General features: G+C 36.5%; 1 protein-coding gene across 1 annotated transcript; it reads right to left on the bottom strand.

Moving 5' to 3' along the window:
• Positions 1-6,235: 6,235 nt before the first annotated feature.
• On the bottom strand, positions 6,236-9,779 carry LOC118586942 (olfactory receptor 7G2-like). Its single transcript, XM_036192409.1, has 2 exons — positions 9,769-9,779; positions 6,236-7,169 (listed from the first exon to the last, which is right to left on the bottom strand). Exons 1-2 carry the CDS (start codon positions 9,777-9,779, stop codon positions 6,236-6,238), a joined length of 945 nt encoding a protein of 314 aa, XP_036048302.1.
• Positions 9,780-12,934: the final 3,155 nt, after the last annotated feature.

Genomic DNA, 12,934 nt, shown 5'->3' with positions numbered 1-12,934 from the left:
TAGGTTGTTTTGAGATTTCAAAATGTCTTCATTTTAGACTCATGTAGACTCTTCAGAAAAGGACAAAAAGCAGCCACATTCTTCACCCATACATCACAAGATCAGTCTCTAAGCCACATACTAACATTTTTCTTCTCTGAAACTTCTTGAACTGGGCCTCAACTATACAAATCACCCTCAGCACCACTGTTTTACATGCTTCTTCTAGTGTTGCCCAAAGTAAAGCACTACTAAAATCATTCAACTGCTTTTCTAGTCTAAAGTCCCAAAGTGTTCAATATTCCAACAATCAAGAGTATGGTCAGGCCTGTCACAACTATACCCTAGTCTATGGTACCACATAATGTCTTAGGGTTTCTATTGCTCTAAAGAAATACCATGAACCATGGCAAATCTTACAAAAGAAAACATGGATTTGTTGCTGACTTACAGCTTTAGAGGTTTAGCCCATTATCATCATGGCAAGAAGCATGGCAGCACACAGACAGACATGATACTAGAGAAGGAACTGTGAGTTCTACATCTTGATACACAGGCAATAGGAAGCAAACTGAATCCCATACTGGGTGTATCTGGAGCATATAAGATCTCAAAGCCCACCATCACAGTGACAAACTTTTTCTGGTCATGCCACACTTATTCCAACAAGGCCACAGCTCCTAATAGTGCCACTTCCTATGGGCCGAACATTCAAACCACCACATCCAGACAAAAAAGTTATTTTTTATTAACTAATTAAGAGGCAAATTCTAGAGCTAAGTGAAGTTAGAAACCAAATGGACCTAAGTTATTTAAAAAGCAATTCAATTCAAACACAAATTAATATACCTTCTTCTCTGCACATCATGAGACTTTCTCTAAAATTGACCACATAGTTGGAGACAAAGTAATCCTCAACAGATAAAAGAAATTCAAAATAGTTCCCTGCTTCCTGCCAGACAACCACAGTTTAAAGCTGGATATCCCGAAGAAAGGCAACAACAGAAAGCTTACAAACTCATAGAAATTGAACAACTCTCTACTGAATGAAAAATAGTGCACTGAGACAGATATTCAGAAAAAAATTAGATGCTTTCTAAAATGGAATGAAAATGAATACACAACATACTCAAACTTATAGGACACAATGAAGATTGTTCTTAGAGGCAGTCTTATAGCACCATGTCTACACAAAAATGTAGAGATATCACACAAACAACTTAACAGTACATCTGAAAATTCTATAATGAGAGGAAGAAATAATACCCAAATGAGTAGATGTTAAGAAATAATCAAACTTAAGGCTAAAATGAATAAAATAGAAACAAAAACCAAACAATAATACAAAGAATCAATAAACAGAGAACTGGTTCCTTGAAAAGATCAATAAGATTGACAAACACTAGTCCAAATTACTAAGACATAGAGAGACAGTAACCAAATGAACAAATGTAAAACTGAAAAGGGGGACATAACAATAGACACAGGGAAAAAATCCAGAGAATCCTAAGGTCATACTTTAAAACCTGTACTCTACTAAATTGGAAAATCTAAGAGAAATGGATAATTTCCTCAATATATACCACTTACCAAATTTAGATCAAGATCACATAAGCAATTTAAACAAATATTTAACCCTAATGAAATAGAAGCACTTATTAAAAACTCTACCAATCTATAAAAGCCCAGGAACATGGTTTTAGTGCATAATTGGACCAGACTTACAAAGAAGTATTAATGCCAATACTCTTGAAGTTATTCCATAAAATAGAAACATTAAGCAATTCCATCAAATCCCTCCCTTTGGAGCCCTCCCCTAAGAAACAGGAGGTAGAAGAAGTTTGTAAGAGTCCAGTGGGATGGAAAATATCAAGAAAAGAAGGCCCTCTAAATAAGTATGAGTGAAGAGGATATGAACTCACAGAGACAGAGACAGTTGCACAGGGCCTACAATGGTATACATCAGGTCTAATTTATATATACTATGGCATCCAGTTTAGTATTTTAGTGGGAGTTCTGAATGTGGGTATATCTCTGACTCATGTGTCTCCTCTTGGGCTCATTCCCTTCCATTGATTTATCATGTCCATACATAGTATCCAAAACCACTGGTTATGTAAGAGATACTGAGAGGTGACACATTGTATAAGTCATTTTTGATTGACAACACACACACACACACAAATAAAGGAAAATCAAATAAAAATAATTGATTTTATTTAATATATCTATGTATGTATCACAACCTGTTGAGTCTCTTTAGCGATGGCCACTTGTATATAAGTTTAGGATACACCATACTACCAAGACAAGGTCTGGGCAATGACAGTACTTACTGACATGACTACATGGATGGGGGAATTCTGACAAGACTCCGTTATTAGATGAAAAATACAGGCAATCCTTTGATGCTGAGAGATGAGGAATACCAGATGAGGAATTCTCTTTGGACAAGACAGTCCCCTGATAGATAGTCAAATCACATTTCTTATGTGATCACAAGTTTATACAATTGATGATAAGATATGGTATAATACATGTGTGATTGAGAATTTAAACAGAATTATAGGGATTTGTTTTTTTTTTTCTTGCCATATTATTGATACATGTGGATTAGATCAGAAAATGCAGAAAAATTCCATTGTTCAGAATAAGCAGTTCAAGAAAATACTAGAATGTAATAAAAAGAATTGTTTAATATAAATTTGGATCACTCTAATTGGATGAGTCAATTAATACATCATAATAAGTAATGAAGAAGAAATTGATTACTGTTCCACAACCAAAGCAATAGTAAAATTTGAAAGCTTAAGACAGAACAAAAAATGTTTACTGAGGCAAGTAGGGCTTTATATCAAGTACTATTCAAAGTACATAATATATAAGGAATACAAAGCGTGCGTGTGCGTGCGCGCGTGTGCACACACACACACACACACACACACACACACACACTTTCTAAAAATCTATTTGAAACCTGGATAAAAAGCATTGTGAGATTAGAGTGCATAAAGTCACTTTCTTGCTTGCCAATACACACACACATACACATACACACATACTAAAAAGGTGTATTCAATATTATTGCAATATCACCAGAGAGGAATTTAATTAATTACTATGTGTAACAATGACTCAAATTCATAATAATGTAAATGCAGATTTTTCAAGAGATAAGTTGTACCAGTTTTATTATTACAATAAATAATAATGTATGGAGGAGCAGTAGGAATACCCAATGGAAGGACAAGCTTGTGAATCTTACCTCTTAGGAAATGTCTTTGGAAATAAAACATTGTACTAAGACAATCTGATAAATCCAATAGTGCTACTACAAATACATAGAAAATATTTTTCAATTCAGAAGCTACATATCAAGCTATTAAAACACCTTTTGTTACTGTCTTAGTTATTGCTGTGATGAGACATCATGACCAAAGAACCTTGAGGAGTAAAGGATGATTCATCTTACACTTGCATAGCACTGTTCCTCACTGGGGGAAGTCATGACAGGAACTCAAACAGAGAAGGTCCTGGAGGCAGAAAGCATAGAGGGGCCCTGCTTATTGGCTTGCTATACATGACTTGCTCAGCCTGCTTCTTCTGGAACCCCAATCCACCAGTTTAGGGATGGCACCAGCCGTAGTGAGCAGCTGGGTCCTCCTCTAACAATCACTACTTAAGAAAATACCTTTCCTCTAGTTTTTTATAGCGTTCTTCCCATTTTTTGACTACCTAGAAAACGGGACCCTAGGAAAGACCCAAGGATCACCCAATGACAGAGAAATGGATGAGATCTACATGAACAACCTGGACAACAGTGGGAGTAATGAAGGGCAAGATTTGAGGGAAAGAAAGCTTAGGGGAGCAGGAGATCCCAGCTGGATCAAGAACAGAAAGGGAGAATGAAGAATAACAGACCATGATAAATGAAGACCACATGAGAACAGGAATAGGCAGAGTGCTGGAGAGGTCCCCAAAAATCCACAATGATACACCCTCTATAGACTGCTGGCAATGGTCGAGAGAAAGCCTGATCTGACCTAGTCTGGTGATCAGATGGCCAAACACCCTAACAGTCATCTTGGAACTCTCATCCAATAACTGATGGAAGTGGATGCAGAGATCCTCAGCCAGGCCCCAGGTGGAGCTCCAGGTGTCCAACTGTCGAGAAAGAAGAGGGTCTGCAAGAGTGTGAATTGTTGAATCCAGGATTGCAAAAAGCACAGGGACAAATAGCCAAATGAATGGAAGCACATGAATTATGAACCAAAGGCTGTGGAGCCCCCAGTTGGATCAGGCCCTCTGGATAAGTGAGACAATTGAATAGCTTGATCTATTTGGGAGGCACCCAGTCTGTGGGACCAGGATCTGTCCTTTGTGCATGAGCTGGCTGTTTGAAACCTTGGGCTTACACAGGGACACTTTGCTCAGTTTGGAAGGAGGTGACAGGACCTGCCTGTACTGAATTTACCAGGTTTAAATGAATCCCCAGGGGTGCCTTGATCCTGGAGGACATGGGAATGGAGGGGAGGGGCTGGGGGGAAGATGGGGGTGGGAGCGAGAGGGGGGAGGACAGGAGAACCCATGGCTGATGTATAAAATTTAAAACACATAATAATAAAGAAAAAAAAACATTTGAAAAAAAAAAAAGAAAATACTTTACAGCTCGATTCTATGGAGGCATTTTCTTAATTGATTGTCCCTCTTTTCAAAAAGCTCTTATCTTCTGTTAAGTTGACATAAGACTAGCTAGTACAGTTGCAAATGAGACAAAATGCTATCTAATATTTTTTTCAATGAGAAACAGTACTTAAATTTAATTTTAGCACGTACCATTAAAATCCAGATAATTAGTTCACGGCCAGTATGATCTACAGAATTAGTCCCAGGGCAGCCAAGGATACACAAAGAAACCCTGTCTCAACCCCTTCCACACATAAAAATTACAGATCATTAAACGTGTACATACTGATAACCAATAAGATGTAATAGTTTTCTGAGCAATGATGATTACACAGAGTATGGAATTGTTTTACTCTACTGAGTTTGAGTTTTAATGGCTAAAAGCATATTTATACTGTAAAAGTCTGTGTCTAAAATAAATACTAAATTAATACCAAAAATGAGATTTGTAGGACAACATGAGAAATTATTAGAAATCAATCAGTAACTTCAGCAATCCACATTTGATATTTGTGTGTCTCAATTTCTCCAATACTTCCACACTAAGGCCTGTCTTACAAAAGGGTATGATCACATCCAAGAACATGCTTGGTAATCCACAGAAGGTTCTTATTGTTCATATCTCCTCATTTCACATATATAATTCTTCATTTATCAAAAAGATAAACCTCATGTCATTGTGGCATGATTTGGACATATTTTTTTTTTTTCGGACCTGAGGACCGAACCCAGGGCCTTGTGCTTGCTAGGCAAATGCTCTACCACTGAGTTACATCCCCAACCCTAATTTGGCCATATTTTAACATATTTTAAGTAAAATCATTTAGTTCATTACAAAGATACATTATTCCCTAATGATAATCTTATAAAACTGTGTGTTAAAATTTAATCAATAAAAATACAGTAAATGTTATGAGGGTTAAGCTTAAGGAAAATGGCATTGTTATGACTATGCTGATTGGAATAACATGTTATTAAGGTTTTAATATATATTTAGTAATTCTTAGATTTTAATGTCTATGTTTTGATCAAATCTGCCTTCTTCACAAGCCTCTAAGACTTTTCCAGACCCCTACCCAACCATGTTACCCTATTAACAAAAATATCTCAGATATCATACATATGATACTTGAATTTTCCTGCATGACTTGTGGTCTGGACAAGGCCTGGGCCCTGAAGAGGCCACTTTTTGAAGGAACAATTGAAGCCATAGTCTCTGTTCCAATATATTCCATATCTCTAACATTCTTGACATAACACACAGCTTTGCTTGTTATAATGTATTATTGCTGGAATTTCATTGTATTACAATGCTTGAAGAGATGTTAATAGCATTTTGAAACCAATGAATCTTACTGAATTTACTAATATTATCTAATGATATCAATTTCATAGGCTAGTATCTAACAAGGATAATATTTGTCAGTATTAAGCCTCAGAAATTATAATATATGGCTATTTTAACCTAACAGTAGAAATATGAACAGAATATAATTCTAAGGGTGCCATGTCATATGTTCAAACAGAAGTTAGTTTTCAAAGGTAACTACAGCTTTGTTTAAATACACTGTCACACAATCCCAGCACTTATTTTCCTGAAAGCTTCTTTCATATCTTTGTTTCTCAGACTGTAGATAAAGGGGTTTAGCATCTGAGGGACCACAGTGTACAATACTGAAGCCACTGCTGTGCTCCTGGGAGAGTCAGTAACTGCAGAGCTGATGTAGACACCAAACACTGTGCCATAAAACAGGGAAACAACTGACAAGTGAGACCCACATGTGGAAAGGACTTTATAACTACCTCTCATTGATGGTTTCTTCAAAATTGAGGAGACAATTTGAACATAAGATAAAATAATGCCCCCAAACGGAAGACCACCAAATATGCAAGCTGCCAAGTATATCACTATGTAGTTGATGAGGGTGTCAGAACAAGACAGCTTGATGACATGAGCAAGTTCACAGAAGAAGTGTGGAATTTCCACCTCTGTGCAGAAGGATAGTTGTAATACCAGCAGACTGTGAAGTAGGGCATCTGTCATGCTAATGAACACGGAGAATAAAGTCAGCAGAATGCAGAAGCTTGGATTCATAATGACTGTGTATCTAAGTGGATGGCAGATGGCCACATAGCGATCATAAGCCATTGCTGCCAGCAGAAAGTTTTCCATTCCACCAAGAAAAACAACAAAGTACAACTGTGTAAGACAATCTGTGTAACTGATAGCTTTGTTCTGACTCTGGATGTTCTTTAGCATCTTGGGAATTGTGCTTGTTATGAAGCAGATATCAGTGAAGGATAGGTTAGAGAGGAAGAAGTACATGGGGGTATGGAGGTGGGAGTCAAAGCTGACAGCCAGGATAATGAGCAGGTTTCCAAGCACTGTGACCAGGTACATGGATAGGAAGAGTCCAAAGATGATGGCCTGTAGTTCTGGATCATCTGTCAATCCCAGGAGAAAGAATTCTGAAGCAGATGTTTGATTTTTGTGTTCTCTGCTACTGATGAATATGAATAAATATGGTTATATTGAAATTAAATCTATGGATCTAGAGTGTCATCAGTGTTCTCATCACCTAATGTTGTGTTACATGCACTTATAAATGTCCAGGAAAGAATTACAAGCAATAGTTTTCAGAAATAAAGCAAGAATCCACACATCAATAAACTTTCTCGTATGTTACTCATACAGTTACTGATATAGAAAACCTCGTTAGTATATTGCAAACTGAAGGTAAAATGAAACCTTTGTGTCTGTTTATAGATCATTACACTTTCTACTTTGCCTGAGGAAGAAATGTATTACTCTACACATTCATCTCTATCTTTTCCACTCTGTCCCCCCCTCCACTTTGGATAACATGAATTTTCAGCAACTCATTGTTTTTATATCAACTCTCCCATTAATTTTGCAAAATTGTGAGAATGAATTGTCAAAGAAACACTGTATATTTAGTAATTGTATTGTGCCTTAATATGGGGAAGAGTATTGCAGGAGGTTGGCGAATGCAGGGACAGGAGATACATAATAAAGTATGGAGGTTAGAGTAACCTAATACATTATGTAAATATATGACATTGAGGAAGAACAAACTTAATCACTATAAAAACAGAAACATGCTGGACATCATGGTGAATACCTTTAGTACAAGTACTAGGGAAGCAGAGGCAGGTGGATCTCTGAGTTTGAGGGCAGCGTGATCTACAGAGTTCCAAGATGGCCAGGGCTACACAGAGAAATCCTGTTTCAAAAGACCAAACCAACCAACCAAACAAACAAAAGAAAGCAAAAAACAGAAACATAATTAGAAATCATTAATTCAGGATATCCTTAGTAAGGCATTTTTTTCCTGACAACAGTAGATTTGCCTATTGTCCAATAGAAAAATTCAAATGGGAAAAAAAATTGAAAATCATAAGGGAAAAATGCACATGGGAATATCAAGAATTTGTTGGAACACTGAACAGATGAACACATAATAAAAGAGAAGCAATAGACAGTCTAACTTGGATCCCTTAATTATTTAGAGAATAAAGTGATCACTAAGCAAAAATCATTTATTATTTGGAATTTATTCACTCAGTCTGACTCAAAACTTCTATACATACTTGCTTTGAAAATTCTTAATGCCATTGTTACAGGTTGCTGGAATTGAATTGAGAAAAAATAAGCACATATAAACCAGCTTGAGTAGAACAGCCAGAATACTGTTAAACACAAAGAGTTCTCACATTTTTCTATTGGGGTTTTCCCTGATATCATAATACCATGTTGTATCTTTCCATCACAGGATGAAAGATGTAAAGAGGTATGAGATTTCAATAGCTTTGAGTATCATTGGCAGAGGATATCATGGGTTCATTGTCTAGCATGGGAAAACTTGTCCTGAGAAAGTAGGTGCAAACATCAGTGTCTTATGCTACAAGTAAAATAAATGAACAATAAAATGCATTAGATTTATGAGTAAATGCCAACACTGAAAGCCAAAAGAAATTAAAATTCCATTATTTTCCAAAGATGTATTAAGTATTTATTTATCAAACCTACAGAAGTATTTAATGTTTATTATTGAGTACTTGGTATGACAATTATTAGATTTCTTTTTCTTTTCTTTTTTTGGAGGCTAGTGTGTTTCAAGACAAGGTGTCTCCATGTAACAGTCTTGGCTGTCCTTGAACTTGCTATATAGATCAGGCTGGGCTTGAACTCTCAGAGATTGGCCTGCCTTTGTGTCCCAAGTGCACCACCATACATGGATTAGCTGTTTTTACTTACTGTAAGTTTTAATTAAAAGTGATACCTTCAGTTCTACTTTATTAATTTTAATCACAATACAGCTTCCAGCTACAAATTTTTACTTTATAAATTCTCCAATTAAGTTCCTTCCTGTTTTCCACCTTTTATATACATTATTTATTATATGAGTACATATGGACAAAGAGTCCATGTGTAAGGAAAAACATAATTTGAAAATAAGAGACAAAACATATGCCATGCTCTAACTTGGGAGAATAACAACAGGACAAAATGTGTAAGAAGAATTTTGTCAGATGCATAATTTTTTTTAAAAAAAGTATATATCTTTTAGATCAACAGCATGTTAACTCTTGAAAATTGAGGTTGTTGATCATTTTAATTACTTCAACATACATGTGCTTATTATAATTTTAAGTATTTTGTAATTTTGTCATGAGGAAGCAAGATCAGGTCTATCGATTTCTTGGTGTGTGCCTGCCTCCCAATTCCACAGTGCTCTCATAGTTTACAGGTTGAATTGACAACAATTTCTTCTGAATAGAGATTTATTTTAATGTGAGTAAAGTAGAATACAAAGCTAAAAGTCATCTTTCTCCTTTGCTTACCAAAGTATTTAAATAAATATAGAAAGTTTGGGCACACTAGAAATTGAAGATGGAACTATTAATGCTCATGTTGTTTTAGAAAGATGGCAAAATTGTATAATTTTATAAAGGTACCAGAAAACATGGGACAGTTAGTAAGGTCTCTCTGGGGAACTTCATAAATTGTTCACCTTCTGCATGAATTTTTTCTCACAGATTATATATCAGAAATTAGAAAATGCCAGTATATTGTATTACCTTGCTGTCATCACTGTGGAATGGAGAATAGTCAAATAATCTGGTATTGGGTACTCACAGAATATCTATTGTCAGGAAGGGTAGTATCTCTTTGTGAGACTCTGAGTTCTTTGTCAAAAGCAAAAGCTCTTAGAGGATCCAAAAATACATTTTATGGCTGAGCCAAGCCTCATGAGTCATGTTGTAAAATCAGAGGGTTTACAGCTACTATGTCTCTAGTGATTCAATGTACAAAGCATCTCATTAGACAAACTTTGGCGTTGTGTTATGGATCATAGAGATGTGTAAATCCATAAAGACCAATACTCTAGAAGATATGACAACCTCAGGTGAGTTCTTTATGTCTCCATGGAGACAACTTAATCGTCCACGTTAAGCATCGTGTATCTCTTTACTTACATATCACCTTCCTTATGCACATATGTATGCTACTTTTCACTTACCAGAATCCAGCATTCCATCTTGCTTTTGAGCAATGTCATTTTCCTCACCTGGGCCTGGTTTGAGATTTAGAGATATAAGGATATTCTAACTTTGTTGTTTTTATTTAACTTTGCCTTTTAATTTTGAGAATTTCATAGATTAGTAATTTAATTAAATTATTTCCACCCCTCCAAATGTGTGCACCCACTATCTCTAAATATATGGCCTCCTCCACTTTTAAAATGTGATACACAAAATATATTTAAGTATAAATAAGATACATTTTAAGGTAATTAGAAAATCTATTATGTAATTAATTATAACAATATACCACAAAGAGAAACTGGATATTTTCTGAATCCCAATCTTCAGTTTATGTATTTAATTCATTACCTTCTTAACAGTTATGTATAGTCAATTTTGAATAAAACTGATCTATATGAAGAAGAAAGAAGAAAAGAAGAAGAAGAAGAAGAAGAAGAAGAAGAAGAAGAAGAAGAAGAAGAAGAAGAAGAAGAGGAGGGGATCAAGATCATGATGGGAAAACCCACAGAGACAGCTGACTGGAGCTAGTTGGAGCTCACTGACTCTGGACTGACAGCTTGGGAACTTGCATGGGACTGAACTAGGCCCACTGAATGTGGTTGACAGTTGTGTGGCTTGATCTGTTTGTGGGGTCCCTGGCAGCAGGGCCAGGACTTATCCCAGGTGCATGAACTGACTTTTTGGAACCCATTCTCTATGGTGGGATACCTTGCTCAGCCTTGATACAATGGGGAGGGGCTAGGCTCTCCTTCAACTTGGTATGCCAGACTTTGTTGACTACCATGGGAGGCCTTACCCACTCTGAGGAGTGGAATGGGGACAGAGTGGAGGGAGGTGAGGAGGCGGGAGAAAGGGAGGGAGGGGGAACTGGGGTTGATATGTAAAATGAAAAAAATTTTAATAAATAAATAAATATATTTTTTTAAAAAACTGATCTATATTATCCAAAAGAAAAAGAAGCTTCATATATATCTACTAATTTGTTATATACATAGAGAGAGAGAGTTTCAAGACAACTTAGTGTTTCATAATCACATTTTAATCAATTTTTCAATATTTTTAATTATTTTCTTTATTTATTTTAGAACCCAACCACAGCCTCCTCTCCCTCCTCTGCTCCCACTTCCTCCCCTCCCCTCCATCCCTCCACAATCCACTCCTCTTTCTTATTCTCTCAGAAACAGGCAAGGCTCCTATGGGCATCAGCAAAGCATGACTTGTCAACTGCTGTAAAACCAAGCACTTTCCCCCATATTCAGGCTGGGCACAGCAATCCATCATGAGGAATAGGTTTCTAGGAGCCAGCCAAAGCACCAGGGACAACTCCTGCTCCCATTGCCGGGAGTCACAGTATTAGACCTAGCTATACACCTTTACATATGTGCACAGGGTCTATGTTAGTCCCATGCAGGCTCACTGTTAGATCAGACTCAGGGAGTTCCCATGAGCCAGGTTAGTCATTTCTGTGAACATTCCTCTGATGTCCCTTTCCCTCCTGGTTACTACAATCCCTCCTACCTCTCCTTAGCAGGACTCCCCAAGCTTGGCCCAGTGTTTGGCCATGGGTCTCTTAACCTAAGATGAAGGCTCTCTGATAACAACCAGGTTAGTCATCAATCTGATTATAGGGCTTGGCCCATTCAGGCTATGCTTCTACTGCTGCCAGGAGTCTTAGCTAGGGCCATCCTTGTAGACTCATGGAAGTTTCCATTGCATCAGGCTTCTATGTGACACTATAAATCCCACATTTTCAGTCATATTTCTCAGCAATTTCCCCCTCTGCCTATCCACAAACATAATCTCCCAAGTTCTCATGTCCACCTGACCCAGTCCAACAAGAAGATATCCTCTATTTCCCTGTCCCTTGGAGAGCTATACTTGTTACCTAGCCTTTGTAAGTCTAAGGATTGTGGAATGCTTATCTTTTACTTTACAGTTAATAATCACTTATGAGTGAGTACATACCATGTTTCTGTTTCTGGGTCTGGGTTTCCTCAATCAGAATGCTATGTCACTTATTATCATAAAATTTTACTAATAAATTTTTCTTCTCAACTGGTAATCCTAACTTGAAATGGCTCTTGATTTTTAATAAACTTTTGAGAAATTCCAATGTCACTTGTCAGGAATTATATACTGATTATAGCATCAAGGAAGGAAAGAGGATTTGCTTATGGTTTCAGTGTATGGGAGATTAGTCAAATTTCACTTGGATTGCAGGAATTAGAGCAATATGGCAGTGAGCAAAGCTACATGTCTACTGGAAGCAGTTAAACAGATGTAATATTGAGACAAAATACTTCTGAGAAGGAGAGGTGGGTAAGCAGTTAAGAGTGTGTGTTGATTTTACAGAGAAACTGAATTCAGTTTAAAGAAACAAATCGTATGGATCATTCTTCCAGGGAATTTAAGGCCTTTCACTTCCACAGTCATGTGTACTCATGAATGGATATCCCCACAGAAACACAAACATATACACATAATTGAATCAAATAATAATTAATCTTAATTAAAATACTTACAAATCAAATTCCTAGTTACTTACCACTCATGGCCTCCTAATCCTAAAATTCTTACATACATTTGTGTTACTATTACCAAGGAATCATAGAAAAGAGAACATTTAATTTGTGGATCACAGTTTCACAAAGCTAGAATCCATGAAGGAACAAAAATACATGATTTGAAGAATAGCTCA

Source organism: Onychomys torridus, chromosome 7 (assembly GCF_903995425.1).
Source record: "Onychomys torridus chromosome 7, mOncTor1.1, whole genome shotgun sequence".
NCBI classification, from domain to species: domain Eukaryota; kingdom Metazoa; phylum Chordata; class Mammalia; order Rodentia; family Cricetidae; genus Onychomys; species Onychomys torridus.
The sequence above is the reverse complement of the archived record's forward strand: the minus strand, read 5'-3'. Positions and strand labels throughout refer to the sequence as shown.